Genomic DNA, 27,564 nt, shown 5'->3' with positions numbered 1-27,564 from the left:
TCACAGACGAGGAGAATCGCAGCAAACACTGCACAGCTCTGCACACTGACCTCTAGATGTGCACAAGTCTCAAGTCCCAACAGAATTTTTTGTAAAGTTTCATCCTGAATTTCCTGTGTGAAACCACAGGAACCAAATTTTCAAAAGGAACAACAAAGTTGGTAGAATCACAGAATCTTGCTTTATGGTCTACTTTGGAGTTCTAATAGAAAAGGGTCTACTTTCACAGGACAGAGATTAAGAGGAAATCAACAAACAGGAAGTCATATGCATGTCCAACTGATTTTCAATAAACCACAAAAATATTTCCACGGAGAAAGGATGGTGCTTTCAACAAATGATGCAGAAACAATTGCATACCACCATTAAAAACAACACTTTGACTTAAACCTCATATTTGATTTTTTTAAATGTCAGTTTAACATAAATCAAAATTCTCTATATGAGCATAAGACTTTCAGGAAAAAAACATTGGGAAAAAAATCTTTATAACCTAAAGTCATCTAGAGTTTTTAGATATGCTCTTATACCCAAAACCAGAACAATTAAAAAAAACTGTATTTGAGAACTTGAATTTCAAAACATTGAGTTTGCTTTCCAGGAAAATATTGTAACAGGAATAAAAGAACAAACAGGGGAGGCAGGATAAAATATGCAGTAAATTATACATCCAATGTAGGATCTGTACTCAAATATGTGAAGAATTCTTAAAACTGAATGGGAAAGAAATAACCAAATCAAAACATATATAAAGCCAGAAATGTCCTTTGTCTTCTTGGCAGCCCCATCTCCACCAGAGACTAGAGATGCCTGGAGTGTCTGGGAGCTCTGATCCACAATCCTGTTCCTTAATGATTTTAGGGTGGCCTCTTTGAAGGGGCAACAGGATTAAAAGACCAAATTCTTTCTACTTAAGAGAACAGATTTTTCTGGCGTGGCCGGATCAATTTCATGGCCAGGGACCACCCACAGGCAAGAGGATCTGTCCCTAGGAAGGTAGATTCACCTTAAACCCTGCTAAAATGATGGGTGGAATAATTATTCCTTTAATGAGATACTTTCCATCTCTACCCCAGCACAGTCTGTTCTAGAGCCAGAGACACACAGCTTTCAAAAGACTTGCCAGATTTTCTGAATTACTCAGAAAAAAAAGGGAAAACTTAAATTCCTTTCACCATCTACCTCTTTTCTAAGGATGGCTTTTCTAACACTTCCGGCTTTCCCTTCTCTTTTTCAATTTTCTCATCTTGACAGGGCTGAAATTTGCAATTTACCCATCTGCAAGTGTTTTTCTTTTAAATTCCTGTAAAACTGTTCTCAAGCGTAGTGAGGAGTGCACAAAAAATGTGAACACACTTGAAGAAGATGACACTCAAGCTTGTTTTTCTTTTTAATAGAATTACTAAAAAAATGGCTGTGGTTTCTCTTTGAGAGCAATCTTATATCTTCAAAGTAAGAATTTTAGGACTACAGTCATACTATTAGTAATTTCTAATTAGTAATTTCTAACATTGTTTATAAGTAAAAACTAAGCACATGAAATTAGGGGTATGAGCTTTCAAATTAAAGTCTGACACTAGCAAGCATATATTCAAATGGCTGAAACAGAAAGAATTAAAGAACGGTTGCTGTTGGCCTTCAGGAATGCACTGAGTGAGAGATTTCATCATTTGCTGTGTGGAGTGCACAGTGGACAGCCACTCTGGACACAATTTCACAGTAACTAAATACATACTTACCATATGATCCAGCAATCCCACTCCTGAGTATTTACCCTAGAAAAATAAAAAATATCAGATTTACTCAAAATTATGTACATAATTATCACAGTTTGATTCATAACTGCTAACAACGAAGACAATCTACTCATCTTTTTATGCTGGAGAAATCATGATTTGTCTACAGGATGGAATACTATTAAGCAGTAAAAAGAACATAATATATTTATAGATTCATGCAGTAAATAGATAAATATAATCAAGTTTGCTTAGTAAACAATATCAGTCTCTAGAGTACACGTTTTATGTTTCTATTTCTAAATCATTATTTTAAACATTGTAAGTAAATAAATAACTAAATAAAGGAATGAAGAACAGATTAGTGATCCTCAGGGGTTGGTTAAGGATGGACAAAGCATGACTTAGAGGCATGTAGGGCAAGGGATTCCTCTGTATCCCCTGTCTGGTCAAGAGATGAACCATACATGTATTTAATAAAAGAGTATATGCCAGAAGTAGATATATTTTAACATGTGACAATTAAAAAAAAAAGGAATTATGTTTGATTGGAAAGAGGTTTGATGGTTGAATACAGAACAGTGCCGTGTCTTCCCCAAAGAAGACACTCAATCAATCATTGCTGAGTAGAGCAGTAATTCTATTCAACTGGCTGTAACTTCTCTTCTGATAGCAATCTTGTATCTTCAAATTTTAAGCATTTTAATAAAATATTAATATTATTTCTAAGATATAAACTGTGAAAGTATCTCTAGCTTAAACAAAACTTCATTTAAAATGTCATGTGGCAGAAATGTAGTACCCTAACCAATTATTTGAAACTCTAACAAATATCATTAATAAGATCTTCACAATTTAAAAAAAAAAAAAACTAAAACACTGGTGACAATAACTGAAGATGACAAAGAATAGATGGCAAGACATTGTGTTCACAGACTCGGGGAGTGAGCTGGGAGAACGCCCGTATTACCTGCATGGCAAGACACTGTGTTCACAGACTGGGGAGTGAGCTGGGAGAACGCCTGCATACCTACAGTCAACACTACAACTTCAACTGACTTAGGTATAAATGAACTTCTCCACCAATATTATCATAGCTTCACAGAATTTTGCCATAAGTGACAATGCAAAATAAATTACCATTTATATAGCATATACTTTGCTCTTACATTGTACTATTGTCTACAAATATCCTAACTAGAATGTGATTACTAGCAATAAGTCAAAATTGCAACAGATAATTCCTGTAATTATATTCTGTAACAAAAGAAGAAAATCCTGATAATCCAGCTGAAGTACTCACTGAAGTAATTTTACTTTATTGAGTCTATGGATAAGATCATAAGTTATAATGAGTTCACCTGACAAAAATACAAAACAGGTTCAGCTTTGTATTAATGCTTATAATATTGTTAATATAGTATACTCTAATAAGAACTAACGTCCATTACTAATAAGCAAGCAATCAATGTGATTGTCAAAAAATTGTTTTACATGGAAATACACTGGCTCCCAAACGTTCAGACTCATAGCTTGTTCTCCACTGACTTTTTTGGCATCCTCAGTTAACAAATCTTATTGTCTCCTTTCATCCACACAACCATGAAAACACTGGAGGGGGCACACAAGTAGTTCAAAGACTAGGGAATCAAGCTCTGCTACAGAATGTCAGCCTGAGTAAATTCCCCTCAGGTGTGTTTCGACATTCAGGACATATTCATGTTTGGGCCACACAAGCATGTGAATATAGTTTCTTGAATATTAAATCAGAATAAATGTGACAAAAAGTGAATGAACTATTACCAGATTAGACTTGGAAAGACTTTTTTTTTTTTTTTTTTTTTTTTGGTAAGTCAGCGTGAAATAAAACCATAGCAAAACCAATCTAAACATAGGATGGATTTAAAGTACTACGACAAGTCATCCAATATCATTATCATAAGGTGAGTGGTCCTCTAATGTACTAGCAGAATTAGGGAAAATTGCAAAAGGGGCTTTCTCTGAACATATATGAAGCATAGGAGCAGTGCTTCACAGTGCCACAGACAGGAGGGCTACATAATTCCTAAGTGCACATGCCATCTCAGAACTTAAAGCTGAGAATTTAGAATACAACTATTCGAATTTACCTCTGTTCTGCACGCCCCAGGACTTACAATGCTGTCTTTACTTTTGCTCCACTCTGAGTTTCAAGCACTGACCTGCTTCTGCAGCCATCTTTCGTGCCTCCTCCGTTGTCTTCTTAGAGTCCTCAACCTGCTCCTCTCTCTGCTATTCAGCCTGTGGTTAATGGTGCCCAAGGGGAAACTGGTAGAGCGCACAAAGTCCAGAGGGGAGAGGTGTTCTTCTTGGTCTGAGGCATCCAGCATGCCCCTCCCCGATGAGGGCAGATCCATCAGGAATGTCAGGCTGTTAGCATTAGCGTGATCAGAGTATAGGGAAGAAGCTTCTAGGCCACACTGAAATTCTCTTCCTCTTTGTGCCTGGGTCTCATGCGGAGCCACGGAAAGTCTGTGCAGCAGCAGATTAGGATCAAAACTGGGTGGGTTTTGAAAGGAACAGTCGCTTCTACTACACGGCAAAGCCAAGAGGTCAATGGGCTGTGTTTCATTTAGCCTGGGATAGGTAGTAGTCTTACTATGGATTTCATATAAAGTGGGTAACAAAGGCAGCTTCTCATTGATGTTCAGGTCCAAACTCTGTGACTTTCTATGAGAAGCTCTGGAAGAGCGCCTGCCCGCCGCTCGCTGAAGAACAAAAGGCTGGTATTTTGGGTCCGGGGCTTTGAAGAGCAGTTTCTCATTCTTCATCTCAAAATATGTCGCTCGCACCTCCAGGCAGAGGGCTTCTGTTAGTCTTCCGAGGCCGTTATTGTTTCGGGTCATGCTGAAAAGCCTGTGGTTTCTGATTTTGGAGCCACAACCTGTCACCAGAGGCTCCTCATGACAACCTGACTGGACTCCGGGATGAGACAAGTATTCGAGCGCTGGCCTCATTAGGTTGCCCGCCGGTGCTGGTTGGTGATCAGTCCGGCTCTTGCAGACATGTACAGCTGCAAGCTGGCCACAGGAACATTTTGGAGTGCTGACAAAATTAAAGCCCCCTAAGCGGGCCCCACAGAAAGGACAATTCACTTTCCCAACTGTCCACTGGGCCTACAGGTATTAAAGGAAATAAAGATAATGCTCTCATTGTCAAGTGACCAGAGAATGAGTTTAAAAGAAAAAAAAAAAAGCCAATCACATGAACATTTTCTGTTACTGAAAAGGCAAGCTTTCTGTTTTCTGATTAGTAGACAGAACAGCAAACGGAAAACAAGTTTTCCAGTAAACGGAGATAAGCAAGCAGCTACAAACTACTGGAATGATAGCATGTTGCAAATCGTGCAGAGTGAACAACCAAGAATTCCTAAAGAAAGTCCCTGAACAATAGGCTGAATAGAGATACAGTGGGAACTAATGAAAAGAAAAATACTCCATGGAACCAGGAAGCAAATCAAGTCCACAGAGCTTCATTTGCAAGTGAAATCTCACAGAATGTGTCTGTTCTGATTCACTTCTTGCATGCCAAGCATGGGCTTGGGGGCTGGGGGATGGACGGACTTTATCAGCCAACAGAGGAAAGAGCTTTCTGGCTTTCTGTGTGCAGCCAGGAGGTGCTGATCGCCCAGCTCGGATGGTGGACTTCCATACTCGGATTAGACATTAATGAACAGCTCCTCAAACTGTCAAGGAAGACAGTGGGGCCTCTGGAGGGTTCTAAGCTACTCTGTGAAGATCTGGACACTTGGGATCAGGACACCAGCAAGCTCCCAGGAAATCCTAATGTAAGCATGGGTTCAAGTTGAGAGCCACCACGGGCCACTTTCTAAACAAAAGCAGAAGCTGCTCAGTGGGGAAATTTAATTAAAGTTTTCCAAAGGTTAGAATATTTATACATTTCCAAGACAAGTATTTAACAATGTAAAATAAAATACCCGAAACACGCTATTAACAAGAAGAATTCTTTTTCAGACAATATTTCATTAAAAAGCACTTCCGGAGGAAGATTTCCATTTTCATCCACCCTGTAAGGGACCCCGGGTATTCAGCTTATTTTATATGTGTGCATAAATGATGGATACACAAAGATAACTCACTCGCCAGAGACAACAGACAGACAGATTCTAGGCACCTAGTAAAGGATAAAGTTTCCTGGTTTTGTGGTGTTTAAGACATTAATGAGAAAAAGCAAGCTAAATGTCGGTATGTTTGGATGGATGTGTGTATGACTATATATTTGTGTGTCATTATGTGCTCATGTATATTTACCAGTGACGTGTAACACAGTGTGCATGAGCCTGCATAACATACGCATATAAAACACAGGGGAGAGAAAGGCAGTGAGAAGACGGACAGTGGTGGGCAGCTGACTGGTTGCTAGGCAATGTCTCACTGAAAACAAAGAGCAATGGAAATGGGGGGACAAACCAGGTTAGTATCTGTGAGCACATCCAGAGACTAGAAATACCAGGTGCAAAGTCCTACAGAAAAGCTGAAATGCTCCAGCAAGAGGAGAGAGGCCAGTGTAATGGAGAGAAACACCATCCGTGTGTTGAAACACCACGTCTAAGAAAAAGAGAGCACAAAAGGATTTTGAAGGCCATCTATTCCGAACTCTGGCCAGGAACCAAGAAAGTTACCTTTTGTATGAGGCGGTTTATCCACTCTGGAAGGCTCTCTGCGTTCATGTGCCACAGACGACAAGTGCTTGGGGTGTCAACCGACTCATGTCTGTCCTGTTGTGGAAAATGGATATTAGCAATCATCACTGCAGAAGTGATATCACAATTTCCATATTAAAGAAAAATGAAAAATAACAACCCCACTTTAAACAGAAATCAGGTATGTGTATTGCCTTCTTTCCCTTATTCTCATAAGCAAAAACAGGGACCAAGTTTCTTCTTTTGCAAGAAGTAACTACCTGTGACCCAAACATTGTCAGTGAGTGGCACATTCGGTGCCCCTTCTTTATTTCTATGTGTGAGTAAATAGTGTTCTTTGTAGGAACTGTCCTTAACCTTCCATCTCTGATTTTATTTGGATTCTATCTGACCATAAACGTGGACAGGAAGGAAAACAATGTAGAAGAATCTACATGCTGAAGAAACAGGAGGTCTGTAGTTTTCCTCCTGCCTTTTGTCCTGAAGCCATCAAATCACCGGAAAAGATTCCCGGATTCCCTTTAAGGAGGCCAGGAGACTTCCTTGTGACAGGTGCCTTCCTTATGCAGGAAAGGAATACCCTCACCTGTGAGCACATGAAGAATCTCCATGGACAGGCCATACTAAGCTCCTCCAGGCTGTAACCACAAAAACATATCCCCTGTACAAGGATCAACAAAAATTTAACCAGAGGTCTAAAGCAGCCATGTAGAGTGTATAAATAATTGAGACACAATGGCTTCCCATCCTGTCAGAGAAACAGTGGCAGAGCAGGGTGAAGACTTGTGTCTTGATTAGGTATAACCTCAGGCCAGTAAATGTATGTCTCTGAACTTCAGCTTCTCTCCTATAAATCCCCGCTAGGTGACTGGAAGGGATCCAAGGACTCTCCTGGGGATACATCTCACTCTGTGAGAGCCCAGGAAGGTGGTGGCTGAGAGGAACACAGAAAGGACAGGCTTCCTCCCAACACCACTTCTGAGGGTCAGAGTTGGCACTGAATAGTTCCACAGGTGGCGAATCACAGTGCTTTCTCTCTTAGATTTCCCGTGCAATGACACAACTGTCACTCTGGACAGGTTAACACAATAACAAACAAGGAGTGCCTACCCACCTTCTAATTGAATCATAGCGAATGTGAAAGCAGTGGAGCTGACTGTCTCAAAGTACATTTCATTAAAATCATCTACCTTAGGGTGTGACTCGGAACCAAGACCACCCACGACAATTTATGTATAATTTCCCAAGCTGAACGCTCTGCAACCCTACAACTACTTTTCTCTTCTGCCATTAGATCTTAGTAGGTTTAGACAAAACACTGCAGTGTGATTTATTTATAAACTGGTTAGATCTATAAGGAAGACAGCTCAATTTAATTTCCTTCAGGCAAACAAATGAAACAATGACCTGACAATGTAAATTAGAAAGGAAAAGGGACATGAGGCATTGCTCCATGTTAGACCATATTTCACTATTTTTAATGCCGTACACAACAGCAGTTCATGTACTACCAACTACAATCAGTAGAATCCCTGACCAAGGAGCATTCACAGATAGGAAGAGCAAGTGGTTCTGGTGCTCTGTTACACACTTCAGGGAGTGCGCTGTTACACACTTCAGGGAGTGCGCTGTTACACACTTCAGGGGGTACGCTGTTACACACTTCAGGGAGTGCGCTGTTACACACTTCAGGGGGTGCGCTGTTACACACTTCAGGGAGTGCGCTGTTACACACTTCAGGGAGTGCGCTGTTACACAGTACAGGGAGTGCGCTGTTACACACTTCAGGGGGTGTGCTGTTACACACTTCAGGGGGTGCGCTGTTACACACTTCAGGGGGTGCGCTGTTACACACTTCAGGGGGTGCGCTGTTACACACTTCAGGGAGTGCACTGTTACACAGTACAGGGAGTGCGCTGTTACACACTTCAGGGAGTGCGCTGTTACACACTTCAGGGACTGTGCTGTTGCACCCTTCAGGGAGTGCGCTGTTACACACTTTAGGGAGTGCGCTGTGTAGATGTGTTCTATCTGCACCCCTGCAAACAAGACAGTGTGTAGATGTGTTCTATCTGCACCCCTGCAAGTGAGACAGTGTGTAGATGTATTTTATCTGGGAGAAAGATGGACAATAAATACTGTTTGGTAAAAACTAAAGAAATGGTTGCAGAATGTCATGTATCTTATAATAGGGATGTTTACATAAATATGCATTGGTTAGACTGACAGATATGTTCATTTCAGTACAAGATCAAAACAAGCAAAAAAGGTAAAATTATTCTAAAATAATAGTGATCAAAACATTTGCAAGATGGGTGTGGTGGCTTGTGCCTGTAATCCCAGAATTCAGGCGGCAAAAGAAGCAGTACTGAGTCTAAGATTAGCCTGGTTCCTAAGAAGACTTAATAAAATTTACATTAATTACTTGATAAAATTTAAAAATAACTTGTTCTCTATCTTCCTCGTTAGATAAAATTAAGCTCCCCACTTTGGAGTTAACTATAAATAATTCTGATAGCAAAGAGCAGCTGCTTTTTTTATTTTTTATTTATTTATTTATTTATTTATTTATTTATTTTTGGTTTTTCGAGGCAGGGTTTCTCTGTGGCTTTGGAGCCTGTCCTGGCAGCTGCTTTTTTTAACATGTATATTGGGGAATAAGGAAATATTATTTTCCAGATGAAAATACATAATAATGAACAAAAATTTCTCAGTTTTTTAAAAAAATATTTGGAGAAATCAGGTTCTCTTAAGGATTGTGTCAAAACTACATTCGAGGCCAAAGCTGTAAACAAATTTGCCAGTGGGTCTGGGGAGCAGGGTAGGAGAGTATTCACTTTGGTGCAGGTCTATACACGGATGACCACATGCCAGACAATACAGATCTTTTCACTAGTGCCCATTAGGGGCCTAACCTAAACTACCCTTCTGAAGACTTTAGATTTTAAAATTAAAATTTAACAGAAATTTCAGATAATTAAAGCAGGTTTCAGTAGAAGAAAGAAAAATACTTAGGACCTGGATACTGCATTTCCTAGCTTCTATAATGTTAAGAGGTAACGTTTTGTTTCCTCTTTAAGACACCAGATCTCTGGACTGGAGAGATGGCTCAGTAGTGACCAGTAGGTATAGTGCTTCCAGAGGGCTTGAGTTTGTCACCTAACATCCATGGTGGACAGCTCACAACTGCCTGTAACTCCAGTTCCAGGGGAGTTGACAGCTTTTAACTCAGCGGGCACACACATTCACATGCACGCACTGGCACTCAGATACATACGTACCTATAATTCTTTTTTATTTTTTAATTTAAACACTGCTTGGCCATTAGCTCTAACTTCTTATTGGCTAACTCTTACATTTGGTTTAACCCATCTCCATTATTCTGTGTATCGCCACGTGGCTGTGGCTTGCCAGCAAGATTCTAAACAGCAACCATCTGAGGTGGAGGATCCATAGCTTCTCCAACTCTGCCCTTCTTCCTCCCAGCATTCAGTTCTGTTTTCTCTGCCTACCTAAGTTCTGCCCTATCATATACGTACCTATAATTAAAAAAAAAATAAAATCATTGTAGAGTTACTCCATCTCTGTGTTGTTTGATATAATGGGACAAAATAGAACAAGGCTAAAAAATGACACCAGACAAGCATGATGCAGCTATTAACACACATAACCTAGACTTTGTAACTGGAAATGGGTAGAGGCTGGAATGGTTTTGAAGGGCATGCTGGGAGAAGTCTAGACTGCCAGGAGTGAACGGGCAGAGAACAAAGGAGCTGCAGCAAGGTCCAGCAGGCTCCTATTAGGGTTAAACAGAGGCAATCATACATGGGTAGAAATGTAGGTCTAGGGAAGATTCTGTAATTTGTAATTTGGGCATGCTGGTGAGTACCTGGAAACCCAGCACTGAGGAGTCTGAGGCAGGAGCATAGGACTTGAGGCTAAAATAGCTTCAGAGTGAGCCTGTCTTTAAAAAAATTAAAATCCAAACAAGGACAACCAAAAGCTCTCCTTGAAAATAAAAAATACCAAAGAATTTGGGTGACCTGAGTCTGACTTTAGGGAAGACAGAATGTAAGTGTGGGAAACTGGGATATTTTACAGGAAAAAAAAGTATGTAAGCAGCAAAGCATTGAAGATGCTGCAAGGCTTCCAACTGCACACGGTGAAAATAAAGTAGAAGGGAAATGACAGACAGGCAAGGAATCTCTAAGGTGGAACGGCCCAGGGTAAGTCTGAACATTAGCCCTCCTACCCAGCGTCTTCGATTGCCTGACCCTTGCCCTATATTCTCAGTCACAGTGAGAACAGTTGGTTAAAATTAAGACAAGGCCCCAGCTGTGTCAAGAGCCATGCTAACATAACCACAGACCTGCATAAACAAGCTTCTACAAATCCCCTGTACAAACACCTTGTTGTTACCACAAGTTGTAAATTCCTGGAGGACTTGACCTCAAATTGTACAAACTCTTTTTCTTTTTTCTTATATCACCCCGACCCTGCCCTTACACACATACACTTGTGGCTTTTGCTTAAAAAGGACCTACTCCCTCTTCTTGGGGTCACAGTGTCTGATCTGGAACCTGCCTGTGATCCCAAATTCTTAGAAGTTCTGGCACCCTATGGTGATGAAATAAAGTTGCTGGTGTGCTGCAGGATAATCCCTCTGTATGTGTGAAGATGTATTCCTCCCATTGATTAATAAGGAGGCTGCTTTGGTCTAAAGCAAGGCAGAATAAGGCCAGATGGAAATCAAGCTGAAAATACAGAGAAGAGAAGGGAGATGCAAGCCAGCCACCAGGGAAGCAAGACATGCTAGGGAACAGGAAAATTGTCAAAGCCACATGGCAAAATGTAGATTAGAAATAGGATAATTTAAGTTGTAATAGCTATTTAGTAATAAGCCTGAGCAATATAGGTCAAACATTCTGTAATTAATAAAGTTTTTGTGTGATTATTTGGAATCGAGAGGCTGGGACAAAAGAAAAATTCCACCTCTGCTTATACCTCTAACTTTGGTGGCCTTGTCCTCAATACCTGCATAACTCCCAGACCCAAGAGGTGAGACTAAGAGACCTTTTCTAAGGAAAGTGATATGGACAGACAGAAAACGGGCTTTCCTCCTCAGCGCACAGTGAGAGGATGATGCTGAAGGCAGTTCAGTGTTTTCCAGATAAGCTAGGCCCTTGCAGACAAGGTATCCAGAAAGGTCCCTCAAATATCAAGGCTTCTGCTGTAGTCAAGTCTTTGCTTCCTGCATTCTGGGGCAAGGGCTCCAGTGGGCCCTTGTGCAGCCCAGGTCTGTAAGGTATAAGCTGTAAACTTTGGTGGTTATTTGTATACTCAGAATCCAAAAGCTATGCAGCAAGGCTTTCTCCACCTAGATCCCAAAGGATATAGCCAACTGCATGGGAGCATTCCAAGAACTTGGCATGGGGAAGGAGTCTTTGTAGACTGAATCTATGGGAGTTAGGCCAATCTTGAGACCACAGACACAAATATAGAATGCTGTTAGCATAGAACTCCAGGAGAGCTGCAGACAGGAAGGCTCCAATCCCGAAGAGCTGGTGTACTAATAAAACCCACACAAGTTGTCAGGGCAGGGGTCCAGAGGTTTCTGTATCTATCCCTACAGGCATGGAGTCACTCACACAAGCAATCAGAGCAGAACTGCAGGTCTCTGGATCCACCCCTGCAAGGAAAGGTGTCCAGAAGGTGGTGTTTCCCCTGTAAAATGCAGCACCCTTAGCCCTGCTGGATTCCATACCTACTTGGGACCAGCTGTCTAGTTTTCTCCTTTTCAAAAGAGATTACCTTTCCTATGCCTGGCTGGCCATTGTTTTAGAAGCTCAGAGTTTATTCTGATCTCACAGGCTCCCATCTGGAGGAGCTTGTCTCATCTACATCTGATTTACATGAAACTGATTTACATGAGACTGGGCTTTACATGATGGAGGTGGAGCTGGAAGCCTGAGACTTTGCAGTTAGCAGGAAGGAATGACTGTACTTTATGTTTGAAAAGAGCATGGATTGAGGTGGGCACAAAAGCACTGAGGCTCCTATGGTGACCCTTGGCATTCAGAAGTTGGTGCTTTTGGGGGAGTCCCAGGAAAATTCAGGAGGAACATCAAGAAGAGGTAGGTCCCTGAGGCCATGACTTTTTGAAGGTTCCAGTTGGTCCTCTTCTCTGTCTTCTGTCTGCCACGATATGAGGAGTATTTGCTGAACACTCCTGCTTGCCTGGCACACTGTGCTGCCTCACTCCAGGCCCAGAACACAGAGTTCAGTGACCATGGAATGAACCCTCCTAAATGATAAGTAAGCAACTCCTTGCTCCAATGATTAGAATGTTTCAAAGACAACCAAGAATTCAGCCACAAGAGATCAAAACCTATAAAGCAATGAAATTAGGACCACCGAGAACTAATTTGATCTGTGTTGACCTCAGAAGTTCTCTGTAAATACTATGCCATTGTACAGGCGGACAAGAGCTCCTGGGGAGCACAGTATCTATGTAAGATCCTGTAGTCAACTTCTCACAGATGGCAAAGATGACAGAGAAGGAAATTTCAGAGGCTGGAAAGAGCTGATCCAGCCCCTTTCAAAGACAAGAGTGTTGAGACCTAATGGAGCTGGCAAAGTTCTCTGAGACGACAGCCCAGAAGGTTCGCAGAACCACAGTCTAGAACTGCAGCCCTTCCACACCAGGCTAGTGGCTCACAAGCTAAAAGAACTACGGGCAGAAAGCCCTGTAGTTCTTTCAAATATCGTAAGAAAACACAATGGGTCCCTACTTTCTCATTCAAAAGCAAGCAAACTACATAAAAACAAGAAAACACTTCTGAATCCTTTTCCTGACACTCAACACATAATACAATTATTATAATTTTTCTACCCCCTGGAAAAACATTCTAGCATTGTTTAGTCACTGATAATTCTAGGCCTTCAAACTTTAAGAAATCTATGGTTGTTACTTTCTACAGCCCTTGAGTAGCAACTTCCAGCAAGTTCTAGAGAAAATACAAGTGGCACTCAAGAAAATAATCTTGGTCAAGATCAGGAGTCTGCTGAAGGGCTATCCCAAATATATTATTATTTTCTAAATAATTTATTCTCTGCATATATAGTCTCCAAATCCATAGATCCAATGAACCAGAAAATCAGAAAAATGCATCACCATTACAGTAATTTATATCTAGAAATGTCATAAGATGACTACTTACATAGTATAAATCATATCAAATATTAAAAGCAACCCAGAGACAATTTAAAGCTTGCACAAAGCTGCACAAGGTCATATGCAATATGGGCCATGAACATCTGTACATTTTGGAACTTGTGTAGGGTCCAGAAACTAACCTTCGAGAGATAGGAAAGATAACTGCCATTTCATTTTCTACATATCCCTAAACTGAAGTATAGTCTTATTTTGTTCATGCTGGAAATTCTTAATCCAAATGCTGAAGTAGTGGTCTTTCTTTCTGTAGGTCCTAAGTGCAGATCTCACTGAGTGGTAAACTGCATGGAATGATGTAGGAGTCATGACCCTCAGATCATGTGACGGTGACTGACATACAGGGGACATGTCCACCTGCTTGGCACCACCGGCATGCAACTTTCCAATATTCAGTGTAATTTTGATGAACTCCAATCACTCTGGCTTGCAAGTTTTTTTTCCTTTGAAGATTACCAAAATGTGCACGGCTAACAGCACACATGCTTTCATTTTTCTGTACTGTTGGAAAGTCTTTATTTAAAAATGAAATTATTAACATCAGTATTGCTTCTATATGGTCATGCTCCACTAGATCAAGTTTTAATCTGTTTATAAAAGAGTCTGGGAAATGACTTGGAAGTCACACAATAAAAGCCCACACCATAGTTTTCCCTAAATACTATGTCTTTGAAACAAAATGAAAGTATGGAGAACAGAGGCTTTGGAGAATGGGGTCAACTTTGTAAGACACCCGGGCTCTTGAGCTCTTCCCATCAGAAGGTGACACTTGCACAGTTTAGCACAACTAACGAATCATAAGAGCCTCCTACAGATGAAGCATATCAGAATTGACAAATAAGATCATCTTTCTATTACAGAACCCAGAATCTGCCCTGACTTTCCAAGATTATTTACAGATTAGCAAAAACAATAAAATGAAAGAAGGAACAAATGAAAAAAAATCCACACTGGTAGAAAGACAAACAGATTATTGACTTTAAAGTGTGGGCCACACACAGTTGGTAAGAGGATGTACTGACATGTCAGAAGCTTTGCTGTGAAGCTCTCGTGTGTCATTTCACTACACAGATTTCATTATTTCATCCACTCTTATAAACTGACAATATTCATCACAAGATATTTATCATAATCCTCAGAGACCATTACCCACTATTAAGTCTTCAGAAGCTTCCTGAATGTTCCTCCATGAGCCAATACCAAAACAGTAGCTGTACACAGGTGAAGCTTCTCAGTAAGCGTTCTTACAATTTTTATTAAGCAGAAAATGCTTACATTATGCTCACTATGCCCCAGGAATTGCTTTAAGCATTTTTCCATGTTAGAGCTAAGAATGCTAAAACAAGGAAAATTAAGCAACTTTTCAGCAACTTGTCAAGGTCACATACTACTAATAATGCAATGATCTCCAGCCAGTTAGTTCAGCTTCAGTTCTAAGGCACTGAGTTTCCAGCTGCTGCCTCCAGCAGCAGATAAAGCTACACATTCTAGGACCATGCACTAACCTTTATCTCCTGTCCGAGGATTTAAAGCACTGGCAATTTCTCCAACACACACGAAAAGCAAACCTAAAGCTTACTTTTAAATTAGCCAAAATGACCGACTAATGTGTATGGGAAGGTGCGTTTGGGGAGGAAGCTCCGCTGGCTGCTTCTGCTTTGTGACATCCCAAGGAAACCACTTTAAGAACTATTAATAAAACCAAACATGCTTACCAGAACAGTTGCTCTTTCATGTTAGAGAAACAGATCTATGTGTGTGTGTGCATGTGCCCACGTGTGCCCGTGTGTGTGCACGTGTACATTCTTAGGTGTGTGTATGTGCCCACGTATGCCCGTGTGTGTGCACGTGTACATTCTTATGTGTGTGTGCGTGTGCCCACGTGTGCCCGTGTGTGTGCAGTGTACATTCTTATGTGTGTGTGCGTGTGCCCACGTGTGCCCGTGTGTGTGCACGTGTACATTCTTATTGAACATGGAGGCCGAATAGAGAATGTTTTGAGGTGAGGGAGTAGAATATAGTAGGGAAAGAGTCGGAAGCATTACGAAGGAGACAAATACATGAAAAAGAAAGTGCTATGTACATGTTTTAATGCCATAATGAAGCCCATAATTTGTACTCCAAACTAAGTAAAAAACCTAAAAGATGAATCAAAAACAGCCTGACTAGAGGCATTTAAAGCCTTTTAAACAGCAAACATTTTGTCCTTAGTAATAAGGAACATAAAGTCTAAAAAAGCTATTTCACTAAGATTTTAAACATTATAGTGAGATTGTTTTTATCAAGTGAGATGTAAAAGGAGAGAGGAGAAAACAACAACAACAACAAAAAAGAAAAAAACAACCAAAAAGACCTAAGCTAATTTCTCATAAAGCTGGCAGGAAGATACACAATGCTTATAAGTAAAATAATTTATCTAGGCAGCAGGGGGCACTAGTGCACCTCTCTTGTATTTTGCTTTCTGAGCACAGAATGGCTTCAGTTGTCTATACAGGACATGTATGAGTTTTTAACATTGAATGGGACTTAATTTTGAAATTTCCATTGTATGGTTTCAATGTTTAAACACTGATGATTTAGTACCATTAAATAATATTCTGAAAGATGTTTACAAATTGGTTTTAAAGTGTAAACAGTAACATTATCTCATCAAATTCTTAAAAAATGAGTAACCCATACTGTTTAACTGCTGCTGTGCAGACCCAGGGACAAACTCCATAGAAGACTATCATTTAGCATTGCTATTTGTTATTAGTTAAATGTTTAAAGGGTTACTAACTTAAGAGACCCCAAATTCTTTGGACTTTTTGGTGTTGTGGACATACCACAGAGACTTTGAACAGGATGATGCTGGAGGTTTCCATACTCTGTGTCCTATACACCTTCACTTATCCAGTCCCTGAAGAAGCCTTCTCCTTGCAGATAGGCCCAGAACTCTGTCAATCTCCCTCTCTTACCATGCCCTATACTTTTTCTTTTGCCAATTCTATAGATAATAACTGAGCACTTCTTTGATTGACTAATATCTAATATTTCTATGATTAGTAAAAAATAAATGTTCAACATTAATACAGAAATTTAAACTAATGATATTTATTATAATGGATCTACAATAATGAAAGAATTATAATTATGTTAATATGGCATACTAATAGTGAGTGATAAATCCTGGAAACAGATAACCCTGAACAAATAATCACTCTTTTGTTGATCTTCAGATTTCCAGTGCCTATAATAGCCCTGTGGTAGATCCTCTCAGGTTGCCATAATAAAATTCTATTAAGCTGAAGGAACTAAACAACAGAGACATACTTTTGTATTGTTTTAGAGGCTACCTGTCCAAAGTCAGGGTGCCTGATTATCTGGCCTTTGGTGAGGGTTCCTCATCTCACAGACAGCTAGCTGTCCTTTCCTTTTTACCTCCCATATTCTCTCTTGCTATATAAAGCATCTAATCCCAATGTATCCTAGAACTGCCCAGACTCAGTGCCTAGACACACTGTGAACTTGAGCAAAATTACTTTTCTGTGTATCTCAGTCTTCTTATACTTAAGGTAGAGACAACAGATTATTTTCCTCTAATTACTCTAATGAATAAATAAGTGCAAATAATAAAAACAAACAACATAACTATAAAATGTCTTTGAATCAATAAGTATTTTTAAAAAAGCAGTTTCCAGTATTAGCTGCCAACAAAATATAAGGCAAATTCTAATGATACAGCACTTACAGTACCATATCTCTGCAGGGTTAAAATTTCATTACCTGAACACACATACCATACATACATACATACTTCTTAGTTTAATAATATGCCTAAATCGTTTAAAAATCAAAGCTGGTTTTGGAGTTGGACAATGGCTATCCTTCTCTATATCCAAACATGTTGTTTAAAGAAAAATTTAAAGTTTCTGTCTCATATCAGGAACCATCTGGTATGGGACAGAAAGAAGTAAGAATTCAGGAAAAATTTTACTTCTTCCCATAGCTCTTTTTGTCTCTATTGTACCTTTCATTGAATATATGTCTATATGAATAATGTTTAAGTTTTCCACAATGAACAATAAATTTTCCTGTAGTAATCTTTGAAGTTTTCAGGAAGAAGATGGAGCCCCACAACAACGACTCCACCTGTTTGATACGACATTATGATGCTGATAGCATTATTTTAAGGTAGATTTTGGGTACAAGCTGTTCAAGATGATTCCAACTTGGTTAGCTGAAATGGTGCACCCTTTTACAATGTTCTGGCTAGAACTCAAAATAAGAGCCTCAGAAAAACCCTACCAAATACTCAGAGACTATTTGCAGTTACACCAGACAGTAATCTTGAAACTTAACCATCATTTTAGCTTCCCAGGATCCCAGAGAAAGAACATCGCCCCCACGACAGCTGGAAGTAATTCTAGAAGATGACATCCCCTCTCCCAACAAAGTTTGTCCTCAGGATTAGGGACATCTATTAGGGGTTGATTATAAGTGGTATAGGGTGGGGGTTGGTGGGAATTAAGAAGGCTCAAGGATCTTCTTTGAAAAGAGAGAAAAAAAGGAATTGAATGGGGTAATAGGTAGATCAGTGTGAGTAATAATAATAGTAAGTAATAATGAGAATACTTGTGAGCTATTATTTATAGAAAATTTACATTGGTATAGATTCTTGTACATTGATACATATTCATATTATATTTGTCATATTGAATATGCTCCTATGTCTGTTTACAATATTTGTGAACCTAGGCAAAGTTATTTTGTCATATTGAATGCATGCATGTTTCTACCTCTGCTTAAGATATTTTGCATACTGATGCAATTTTAGGATATATTAATCATATTACACTATATATTTCTACCTCCAATAAAGATATTTATAGATTATTTACATTTTGAAGCCATTGTTCTCATATCCTGCATAGTTATTTAAAGACTGTTTAATATGAAGGCATTGTCTTTAAACTATATAGGTATTAAGAATTATAGATCAATAGTCACCCATGCTTGTTATACTTATAGTTAAGACCAATCAGGTTCTTTCGATGCATAGAGATTATATTCCACATAATAGGTAATCTTCAACCACTTCAAAGTACTGTAGAATATGGCATTTAAATAACTTAGGATTCTGTTGACATGAGACATGATTGCTCCTGGCAGCACCCACCAATCTATTCCTGAGAGAATGTTGGGCACTGAAGACACTTCACTTGGAGCTTGTGTTCTTCTTGGCAAAACTGGCCTTTTGGGCAAGGAACTGCCCCTGCCTCGGCCACTTGTAGGATACAAGTAAAATTAATAAATTTTAATAAATAAATAAAAAGTAAAAATACAAGTAAAAGTAATACCTTGCCAAGACAGGATAAGATAGTTTTGAAAATTTTCCTAACTCTGAAAATGGTTTGCTAGTTACTCTAGTCCTTAGCCAATGTTGGTTGCTCCAACACTGAAAATGAGACTTTGGGTGATTGCCCAGGTAGCCAGTTGTCTCTGTCCTTTCTTACACCTTTTGGAAGTTGCTTGATTGCACTTCCTGTTTACTCAAGTAATATTATTTACCTCCTCAGGCCTTCAATGGGGTTGAAGACTAGATAGTCACAATTAATTTCCTATCATGACTTAGCCAAGCCATTACTAATATAAGACTTAGACTTCTTAAACTCAGTTAACTATTGAAACATTTAGCATATGTTTCTTGATATTGTTTATGCTGGTTGTAATTCTAATTTTTATACTTGATATCTTTTCTTATTCTATATAGTTTTGTATTGGGTTTGGAACTCTCATTTAGACAAAAGGGAGAGGTGCTGTGGGAACTCCTTCAGCCAACAGCCTTTAAGATACCAGCCCACCTGCATGTGGTCTCATGCAGCATAAATGCAGACGTAAAGTGTGCATGGGCCTCTTGGCTGCAGGATTTGGTTCCAGTTCCCAGCGCACACAGAGGACCGCAGATTGCTACCCTTTCTGTGAGTTCACCCCTTATTAAATAAACCTTTGTTATATTCTATTCTGGGCGAGTGTAGGACCTTATATTATAAATTGCAACAATAAGAGAAAGACCTTTACACTAATTTCCATAGCACAAAACACATATAATCTAAAAGTGGGGTAAGTATAAAGGTCCCTCAGTAGAAAACAATGGCACCTGTCATACGCACAAATGACATAGAATTCAAGAAACTGTTGCACGTTAACACATGAGTGAAACTGGAAAATCTGATGCTCAGAAAAATATGAGGCAAAAAGAATGCACATGATTTTCTTTCATTGGAACAACTGGCAAGAATAGGCTATATCAACCTTGGAGAACAAAGACAGACTTCTGGGATCATGGAAATTATCTTGAATTTATTCATATTAGAGATAATTAAGTTCTCAAGCTGTAAACAAGTTTTAGTCTATACAAATTATATGCAATAAAACACTGGCATGCAATGCTTTAGGTTTTCATCCACGGGAATCTATCAGATTTTAAAAGGTATCTGTCATGCGTTCAGGTGTGGAGGAATAGGTGTGCACGGATGGTGTGTCTCCAAAATTTCTGTACTCTAAAACTCTTGAAGCCAGAACTACTCACCTCAATCACTTGATTCTCAAGGCAATTCATGAGGCAGGTAGAACTTGCAATACATCTTCTACATTTCCAACAACAAAGAGTACCTGCTTGCTCGTCACTGGTTTGTTTGGCTGTTGACTCTTTGCTTCTTTTCATCTGTGGGGACGTTAATGATTTTTAGAATGGCAAGCTGCATCAGATATCTCTAAATCATTAAAGCAACAGTTACATAGAGAATGAAAAAACATTGGTTACTGTGGTGCTAGAGACCGCTGCTCCCCACCCTGTGTCCTGACCCCAAATCAGTGTATGAGCGCTCTTTGCCACACACAGCCGGCTACAGGATTTAACAGCAGGATCAAATCAATGCACAAACATTCAACACCCCCCAACACTAATAAAGGTGTTTTGGTAGGCACCCAAAACACTTAAAAATCTGGTCCTGGCTCTAAGCCAGAATTCCTTACATCTTCCATAGATAAATACCTTTCCTAGGCCACTTGAGTGGGTGGACATGCCTATCGCTCCAGTCTAGGTACAGCATGATTTCCTCTCATTGCCCATCGTGAGTGAAGTAGTAGCATTCTGTAAGTCCCAAACTGATGCAGGAGAGTTCAGTGCACCTGAATCTGGAGCTGGTTTCTCCGGAATTGCAATAGCTGCACTGATGGACACTCCTCTGTGAAAAACACCCTGCTGCAGCTTTTGGGATCACTTCAACAGCAGGTTTTGTGAGAGGTAACAGATACCTATGTACTAGTTAGCATGTCTTAGGCAAAGAGCACTTTATTATAAAATGTCTGACATAGAAAATTTATTTAATTTTTATTATAATGCATTATGTAGTGAGTACCAGCTTGTTTTCTAGGATGCTTTATGTCTCCCACTACTGATTTTTTTTTTTAAAGCTAAAGCTCAAGAGAAAAATCTAAGTCATTACAGTGCTTTTAAGAGTCTTGAGTGGAATGCTCAGTGGGTAGAGCTTATTGCTTCCAATGCTGAAGACCTATTTGATGCAGGATATCCACATGATAGAAAGAGAGCAACCCCTGCAAGTTGTTCTCTGACCTCCATAAAAGCACTGTGGCAGGTGAATCCTCCCTTTACACACATAAAATAAGTAAATAAATGAATGTGACTTTTTCAAAAAAGAATCATGGCAAATAATTATAAACATTCATTCTTCATCTTGATTTTCATTTTTGTAGGGTTGTTTTGTAGCTTTTTATTTGTTTCTTTTATTTTTGTTTTTGAAAAAGAGACAAACATAAAATTGGATGGGTAAGGGCTTGGAGAGGATCTGGGAGAAACTGGGATGAAGAAAACATCACCAAAATATATTGCATATTTTTTCAATAAAATGTTTTAAGATGGGGCATTAAAATATAGGTACATGATTAAAATTTAAGTATATGTACTTTTTAGTGAAATTGAAGTACTTACTTTAAAGTGGTGGTGAACAGGAGAGTATGGCCCACTAAATCAACTAAGCAGGGCTAGCAGGGGTTCACGGAGACTTAAATGCCAAGCAGGGGACCTGCATGGGTTCTTTGCATTTATGTTATGGCTGTTAGCTTGGTCATGTTGTGGGACTCCTAACAATGGAAGCAGGTGTATCTCTGACTCCTTTTTCTGCTCTTGGGACTCTTCCTGTTGGGTTGCCTTGTCCAGCCTAGATAGGAGGGCTTTGCCTTGTCTTATTTTGTTGGAAATTAAGTTGGCTCAGGGATTTATTTTGAAAAAAGAAAAAAAATGAATTGAATAACATAATAGGTAGATCAGTGTGAGTTTACATTAATAATAATAGTAATAGTGAGAATACTTGTGAGCTATTATTTATAGACAATTTACATTGGTATAGATTCTTGTACATTGATACAAATTCAAATTATATGTTATATTGAATATGCTCCTATTTCTGTTTACAATATTTGTTCACCTAGGTAATGTTACTTTGTCATATCATATGCATGCATGTTTCTTCCTCTGCTCAAAATATTTTGCATACTGATGCAATTTTAGGATATATTTATCATATTGCACTATACATTTCTACCTCTGATCAAGATACTTATACATTGTTTACATTTGAGGTCAATGTTCTCATATCCTGCAGTTATTTAAATATTGTTTAATATTTTAATATGAAGCCTTTAGTCTTTAAACTATATAGGTTATTAAGAATTATAGGTCAATAGTCATCCATGTTTGCTACACTCATAGTTAGACTAATCAGGTTCTTTAGATACTTAGAGACTGTATTCCACATACATAGATAATCTTCAACCACTTCAAAGAGCTGTAGAATATGGCATTTAAATAACTTAGGAGTCTGTTGACGTGAGACATGATTGCTTCTGGCAGCAGCAATCTATTCCTGAGAGAATGTTGGGCACTGAAGACACTTCATTTGGAGCTTGTTTTCTTCTTGGCAAACCTGGCCTTTGGGCAAGAACTGCCCATGCATGCAACTGACAAGATGCATGTTGCCTGGACTGGACAATCAGGATACAAGTAAAAAGACTGCCAAACCTTGCCAAGATCGGGTAAGACAGTTTTGAAAAAAATTTCCTGCCTCTGAAAATGGTCTATCAGTTACTTTAGGCCTTAGCCAAAGTTGGTTGCTCCAATGTTGCAAATGAGACTTTGGGTGATTACCCAGGTATCCAGTTGTCTCTGTCATCTGGAAGATGACATTTTCCACATTTTGGAAGCTACTTGATGGCACTTCCTGTTTACTCAAGGAATATTATCTCCCTTCTCAGGCCTTTGATGGGGTTGGAGATTAGACAGTCATAGTTACCTTCCTCTTATGATCTAGCCAAGCCATTTCTAATTTAAAAAACCTAGAGTCCTTAGAATAAAATGATTATTAAAACATTTAGCATATGCTCTTTGCTTCATATTATTTATGCTGGTTGTAATTCTAATTTTTATATTTGCTATCTCTTCTTATTGTATATAGTTTTGTATTGGGTTTGGAACACTCTTATTTAGACATAAAGGGGATTTATGGACAACTTCCTTCAGCCCATGGCCTTTAAGAGGCTGGATCAGGTTGGGGGATGACTTTAGGTACCAAAAAGCTGCAGTTCTGCCTCACTTGGTCTCTTCTTCCTGCGAGCCATACATGGATATTGAACTCCATTCCTATTTCCTCGCTGAGTTATCTTGGGATTATTTGACTTGTGTTCTCCACATTTGATGTGTTCTGCATCATCATAAACATTGTGGGATTATTTTATATAACTGGGTTACACAATTCTAGGCTATGGACTTTGAAGATGATCATGTCACAAAGTTAAAAGGTGGGATACAACTCTCTTGACAGCTATCATTTGTCAATAGCTCTTTGGTTAGAACTTCTTGTCTACCCCTCCTCTCTGTGAATCTATATTTTGAAATTCAAGTTTTAATTTAAAATTATCTTTAATCTAAAAAAAATTGTGAAAAGTATAAAGTCAAAATAATAGTCACCATATTGTTACCAATTAACTCTTGATACATTTGTGTAAGTCTCTCTTACTGCTCTCCGTACTTTGGCTACACATTTTTTGAACACAAATGTTTGCACAATTTCCGAGAAACTATGCCTTTCTAGCTTCTAATCTCTTCCTGTTATATCGTTTTCTTCCCCTTGGCATCTGTGAGCCAGCAGTTCTCATCTTTTACAGATGAGTTCAATTTTAATTATAGGATGGACTCTTGGGATATTCAATTCCTCTTCCTCTGTCTTTTGTACACATCTTCAAGGGAGCAACCAAGTGCTATCATTCTTATTTTTGTTTTTCTTATCGAGTTGCTAAAAAGCATACTCTACTTATTCCACAGCCACACAATTAAATGTAGTATCTGAACCTCAAAATCCACAGCAAATATCTATTGAAATCAGACAAACAATATACAGATGAGAGCTCTTCACACACCTTTTTATCTTTTAATGGAATCAAGATGATGTGTTTAAAAATAATATAAACACATGGTTCTGAAAGTGTCAAAAATTGTAAAAGCCTATATTGTTTTATTATCTTTTCAATAATTATTTGAGAATTTCATACAATGCGTTTCAGTATTTACCTTCTTCCCCAATCCTCCCAGATCTGTTTTCCCTTCCCTACTGTCTTATTTTTTTCAATCCATCAAGTCCAATTTGTGCTGTCCATACACTTGTGAATGTGTGGCCTTCCACTGGAGCTTGGCAGACCCATCAGGGACTCCTCTTTAAAGGAAACTGACCCCCTCTCTCAGCAGCTTTCAGAGGCCAATAGTTCCTTAGGGAGGGGAGAACTTCATGCCCACCCAGCTTTCCAGGATGGAATTTTGTTTGGTTTGGACCTGCACTAGTCTTGTGCCTGCTACCACAACTGCTGTGGAGTCTAGGTGCAATAGCCTTGCTGTGTCTGGAAAGCACTATTTCCTTGTCATCTACCAGCCTGGTGCTTACATCTTTCTCTCCCCTCTTCCGTGATGATCCCTGGGGAGGAAGAGTGTGATATGAATGCCCCATTTAGAGTTGAGCATTCTATGGTCCCTAATCCTCCTCAATTTGATTATTTTTGGTCTGTATCTTTACCACCTTTTGCTGAAGAAAGCAAGCGTCTCTGATAAGGGTTGATTTACTACTGTGGGTTGCCATACCACATGGCTCCTTAAACTTCTTTTTCCACTGTTAATTATTAATTATGTTTGACCAATCAGTGGGAAGACCTAAACTGAAGTCTTTCAGCTATGGACAAAGAAGCATAGTAGAAAGATATACAGCTGTGTTTATACTTACCTGAACTTGAAAGGGGAAGCAACAGATGGTTATCTACTAGCAATCTATTTATAAAAGTGAGATGGCTTCTGGCCAGTAACTTAACGTTAAAACGAAAGGCTGAAACGTTAAAACCCAACCTCTTAACAAAGTGGGTAGTCTTTGAACAGACTTGAATAACTTATGTGTTGGATACACTTCAAATCCATCTCCAACTCAACACCTGAGATGCTAGTATTGGCTTAAGCAAGTCAGCGAACTATGTAAATAACTTATCTAAACATTTGAGTAGCAGTCCACATGACCTTATGGTTTTCTCAATAGTGAGTACTCATACTCATACACACATTGGTACTTGTTTACTTCACTACCTGTCGTTACACTGCTATAATGTTTGACTTCTTGAATGCACTTTACATTTGTGAAACATTATTTCACTTAGTTACAGCTCTCACATACTGAATATGTCAGTGGTATAATACTGAAAAATCCCAGTCATGAAAATTACCATCCTCCTCAGTAAAAATATTCTTTAGTTACAAGGCAACAGTAAAGGCAATAAAGTCAAAGTGATGAGTTCAAGTTTTCTATACTTCTTGTTTTAACTTGGAGATCAAATTTTGTCCCATGTAACAAGTATGGAAATGTCTGTATCTAAACACATGCAGCCTGTCAGACATTTTAGTAAACATGTTTCACTATAGGGAAGCTGTATAATAGTTCTCAACTGAAACACATGGCTTTTCTTCAGGAGTCTGATCAGCTTTCAATAGAATGCAGACAGGCTCTGTTAAGTTCTTCCTTCCTTTTTCATAAAAATATTTAGGAATAAAGATATTTATGGTTTCAGCAAACCATTTCTAACTGTGCACCCGTGGCAGTGAAGAATAAAACGACTATCAGCCCGTGGCTCCATTTACCACTATTGCCTTTGTGTCCCCAGTGATAACGCAATGGTGAAAAGGGCAAACCACACCTCAACATTACCTGGCTTCTTACATGGGTCTTAGCAACACATTTTGAGAACCGATATTTAACGCAAAGCACAGAATGCCCAAATATTATCTACGCAAATTTCGTTGCCCAATTATAGCCTTTAAAATGTTTAAAGAGGACAAATAAGCCCCTGTGAAAAAAACATTAATAATAGCGTAGGCTGTAATTTTCTGTAGCACTGAGCACTGCAATTACAAGTCCTATGAAGAAGCTGAAGTCTTTGTCTACCTTTGACTATTATTATTCTATATGGCAAAATATCAACATTGGCACAGGTATAATTCCATATGAAGGAATTTGAAATTTCCTTCTCATCAATATAGTTCTGTAAGAGTAAGATTAAAGCCAAGTGAGGTAAAATGGCATGAATGTGAAAAGCGGGACGCACAGCAACTTAGAAAACAGTATGGCTTAGTGACTTACTTAGTTCAGAACTCTGCAGAACAATACCACTTTTTTTTTTTTTGCTGTTTAGTTTTTGAGGGTTTTCTTTGCTTTGCTGTGATGCTCATGCTAGTTTTGAACTTCTGAACTCAAGTCTCCAGCCTTAGTCTACACTGTAGATAGGACTCCAAATACAAAACCATGGCTCATCAAATTTTGTTTTTAAGCTGCTCAATATATTTATTTTTGCTTACAAGCACAATGATACACTTGTAGGCATTATTCTGTAGGCTATTCAACCACCTAAAGGTTAAATGGAAAGTCTCTATGAAATGAGATATGAAATATCCCTCTGTAGATATTAAGAAGTATCATTTCTTTTTTGATGTTTATGAAATCTCACTATATGGGATGCATGAACTTAAGTGGTAGCCCACAACTGCTTTGCAATGTGGGCTTCTGAAGCAGTGGCTGTTTACTGGACAGAACATCATACATAGTAACTCTGTTGGAAATGGGTCTACAGATAAGGTCATTTTGTAAAATGTATAGAATATCAGCACACCCTACTGCTCTTGAACCCTGGTGTCTGTTTTGATCACAGAACTGCAATACATAGCACCTCAATCTAAGTAACCACAGCCATGAATTAAAAAAACCAAAACTGGTGATCTGTGCTATATTACAAAGATGTACATGAACTGGCTTCCAAAGTTACAACTATAAATGGGTTTTTGAACCACAAAAGCTATTCTCTACTGAACAGAGCCGAAGGTACCTTCTCAGTTATGTCTAGCTTTTGGAATCGATGGCTCCTACTTAGGTCAATAAATAGCTTAGCACATGTGTTATTTAGTGTGCACTGGCTTGATACCTAAGCTCCCTTTACATTGGCTTCACTAAGTCAAAGATATCAAGTACTTCATCTGCACTTTAGGAGGACGAACTGGGTTATTTCCATTTGGCCAGCTTTAAAATTCTAAGCACAGGGGCTGTGGTGACTAAAGCCTCTAATTTATGAACTCTAAAACCATCTAAATCCTGAATCACAGAGACCTTAATCTTCTTCAGTAATTGTTGAGGTTAAACATGTCTGGGTTTGAAACTGACAAAGGCAATCTTAAGGTATTCCATAGTAATAGTTTCTTAGAAAGTACCCCAGTTGAAGAAACACCAAACCAAACCAAATCTACCATATTCCCTTAGAGT

The 27,564-nt window shown here is 38.9% G+C and overlaps 1 protein-coding gene across 1 annotated transcript in view; it reads right to left on the bottom strand.

The window, feature by feature from the left end:
* The window catches only part of Rnf180 (ring finger protein 180), a 150,310-nt gene that overhangs the window by 110,230 nt on the left and 12,516 nt on the right, over nucleotides 1–27,564 (bottom strand). The window contains exons 2-5 of the mRNA XM_057789736.1: nucleotides 20,241–20,375; nucleotides 6,418–6,513; nucleotides 3,938–4,891; nucleotides 1,740–1,775 (exon numbers count right to left, since the gene is read on the bottom strand). Coding sequence (XP_057645719.1) covers nucleotides 1,740–1,775; nucleotides 3,938–4,891; nucleotides 6,418–6,513; nucleotides 20,241–20,375 — 1,221 coding nt within the window. The remainder of the gene's footprint in view (nucleotides 1–1,739; nucleotides 1,776–3,937; nucleotides 4,892–6,417; nucleotides 6,514–20,240; nucleotides 20,376–27,564) is intronic.

Source organism: Chionomys nivalis, chromosome 15 (genome assembly GCF_950005125.1).
Source record: "Chionomys nivalis chromosome 15, mChiNiv1.1, whole genome shotgun sequence".
NCBI classification, from domain to species: Eukaryota; Metazoa; Chordata; class Mammalia; order Rodentia; family Cricetidae; genus Chionomys; species Chionomys nivalis.
The sequence above is the reverse complement of the archived record's forward strand: the minus strand, read 5'-3'. Positions and strand labels throughout refer to the sequence as shown.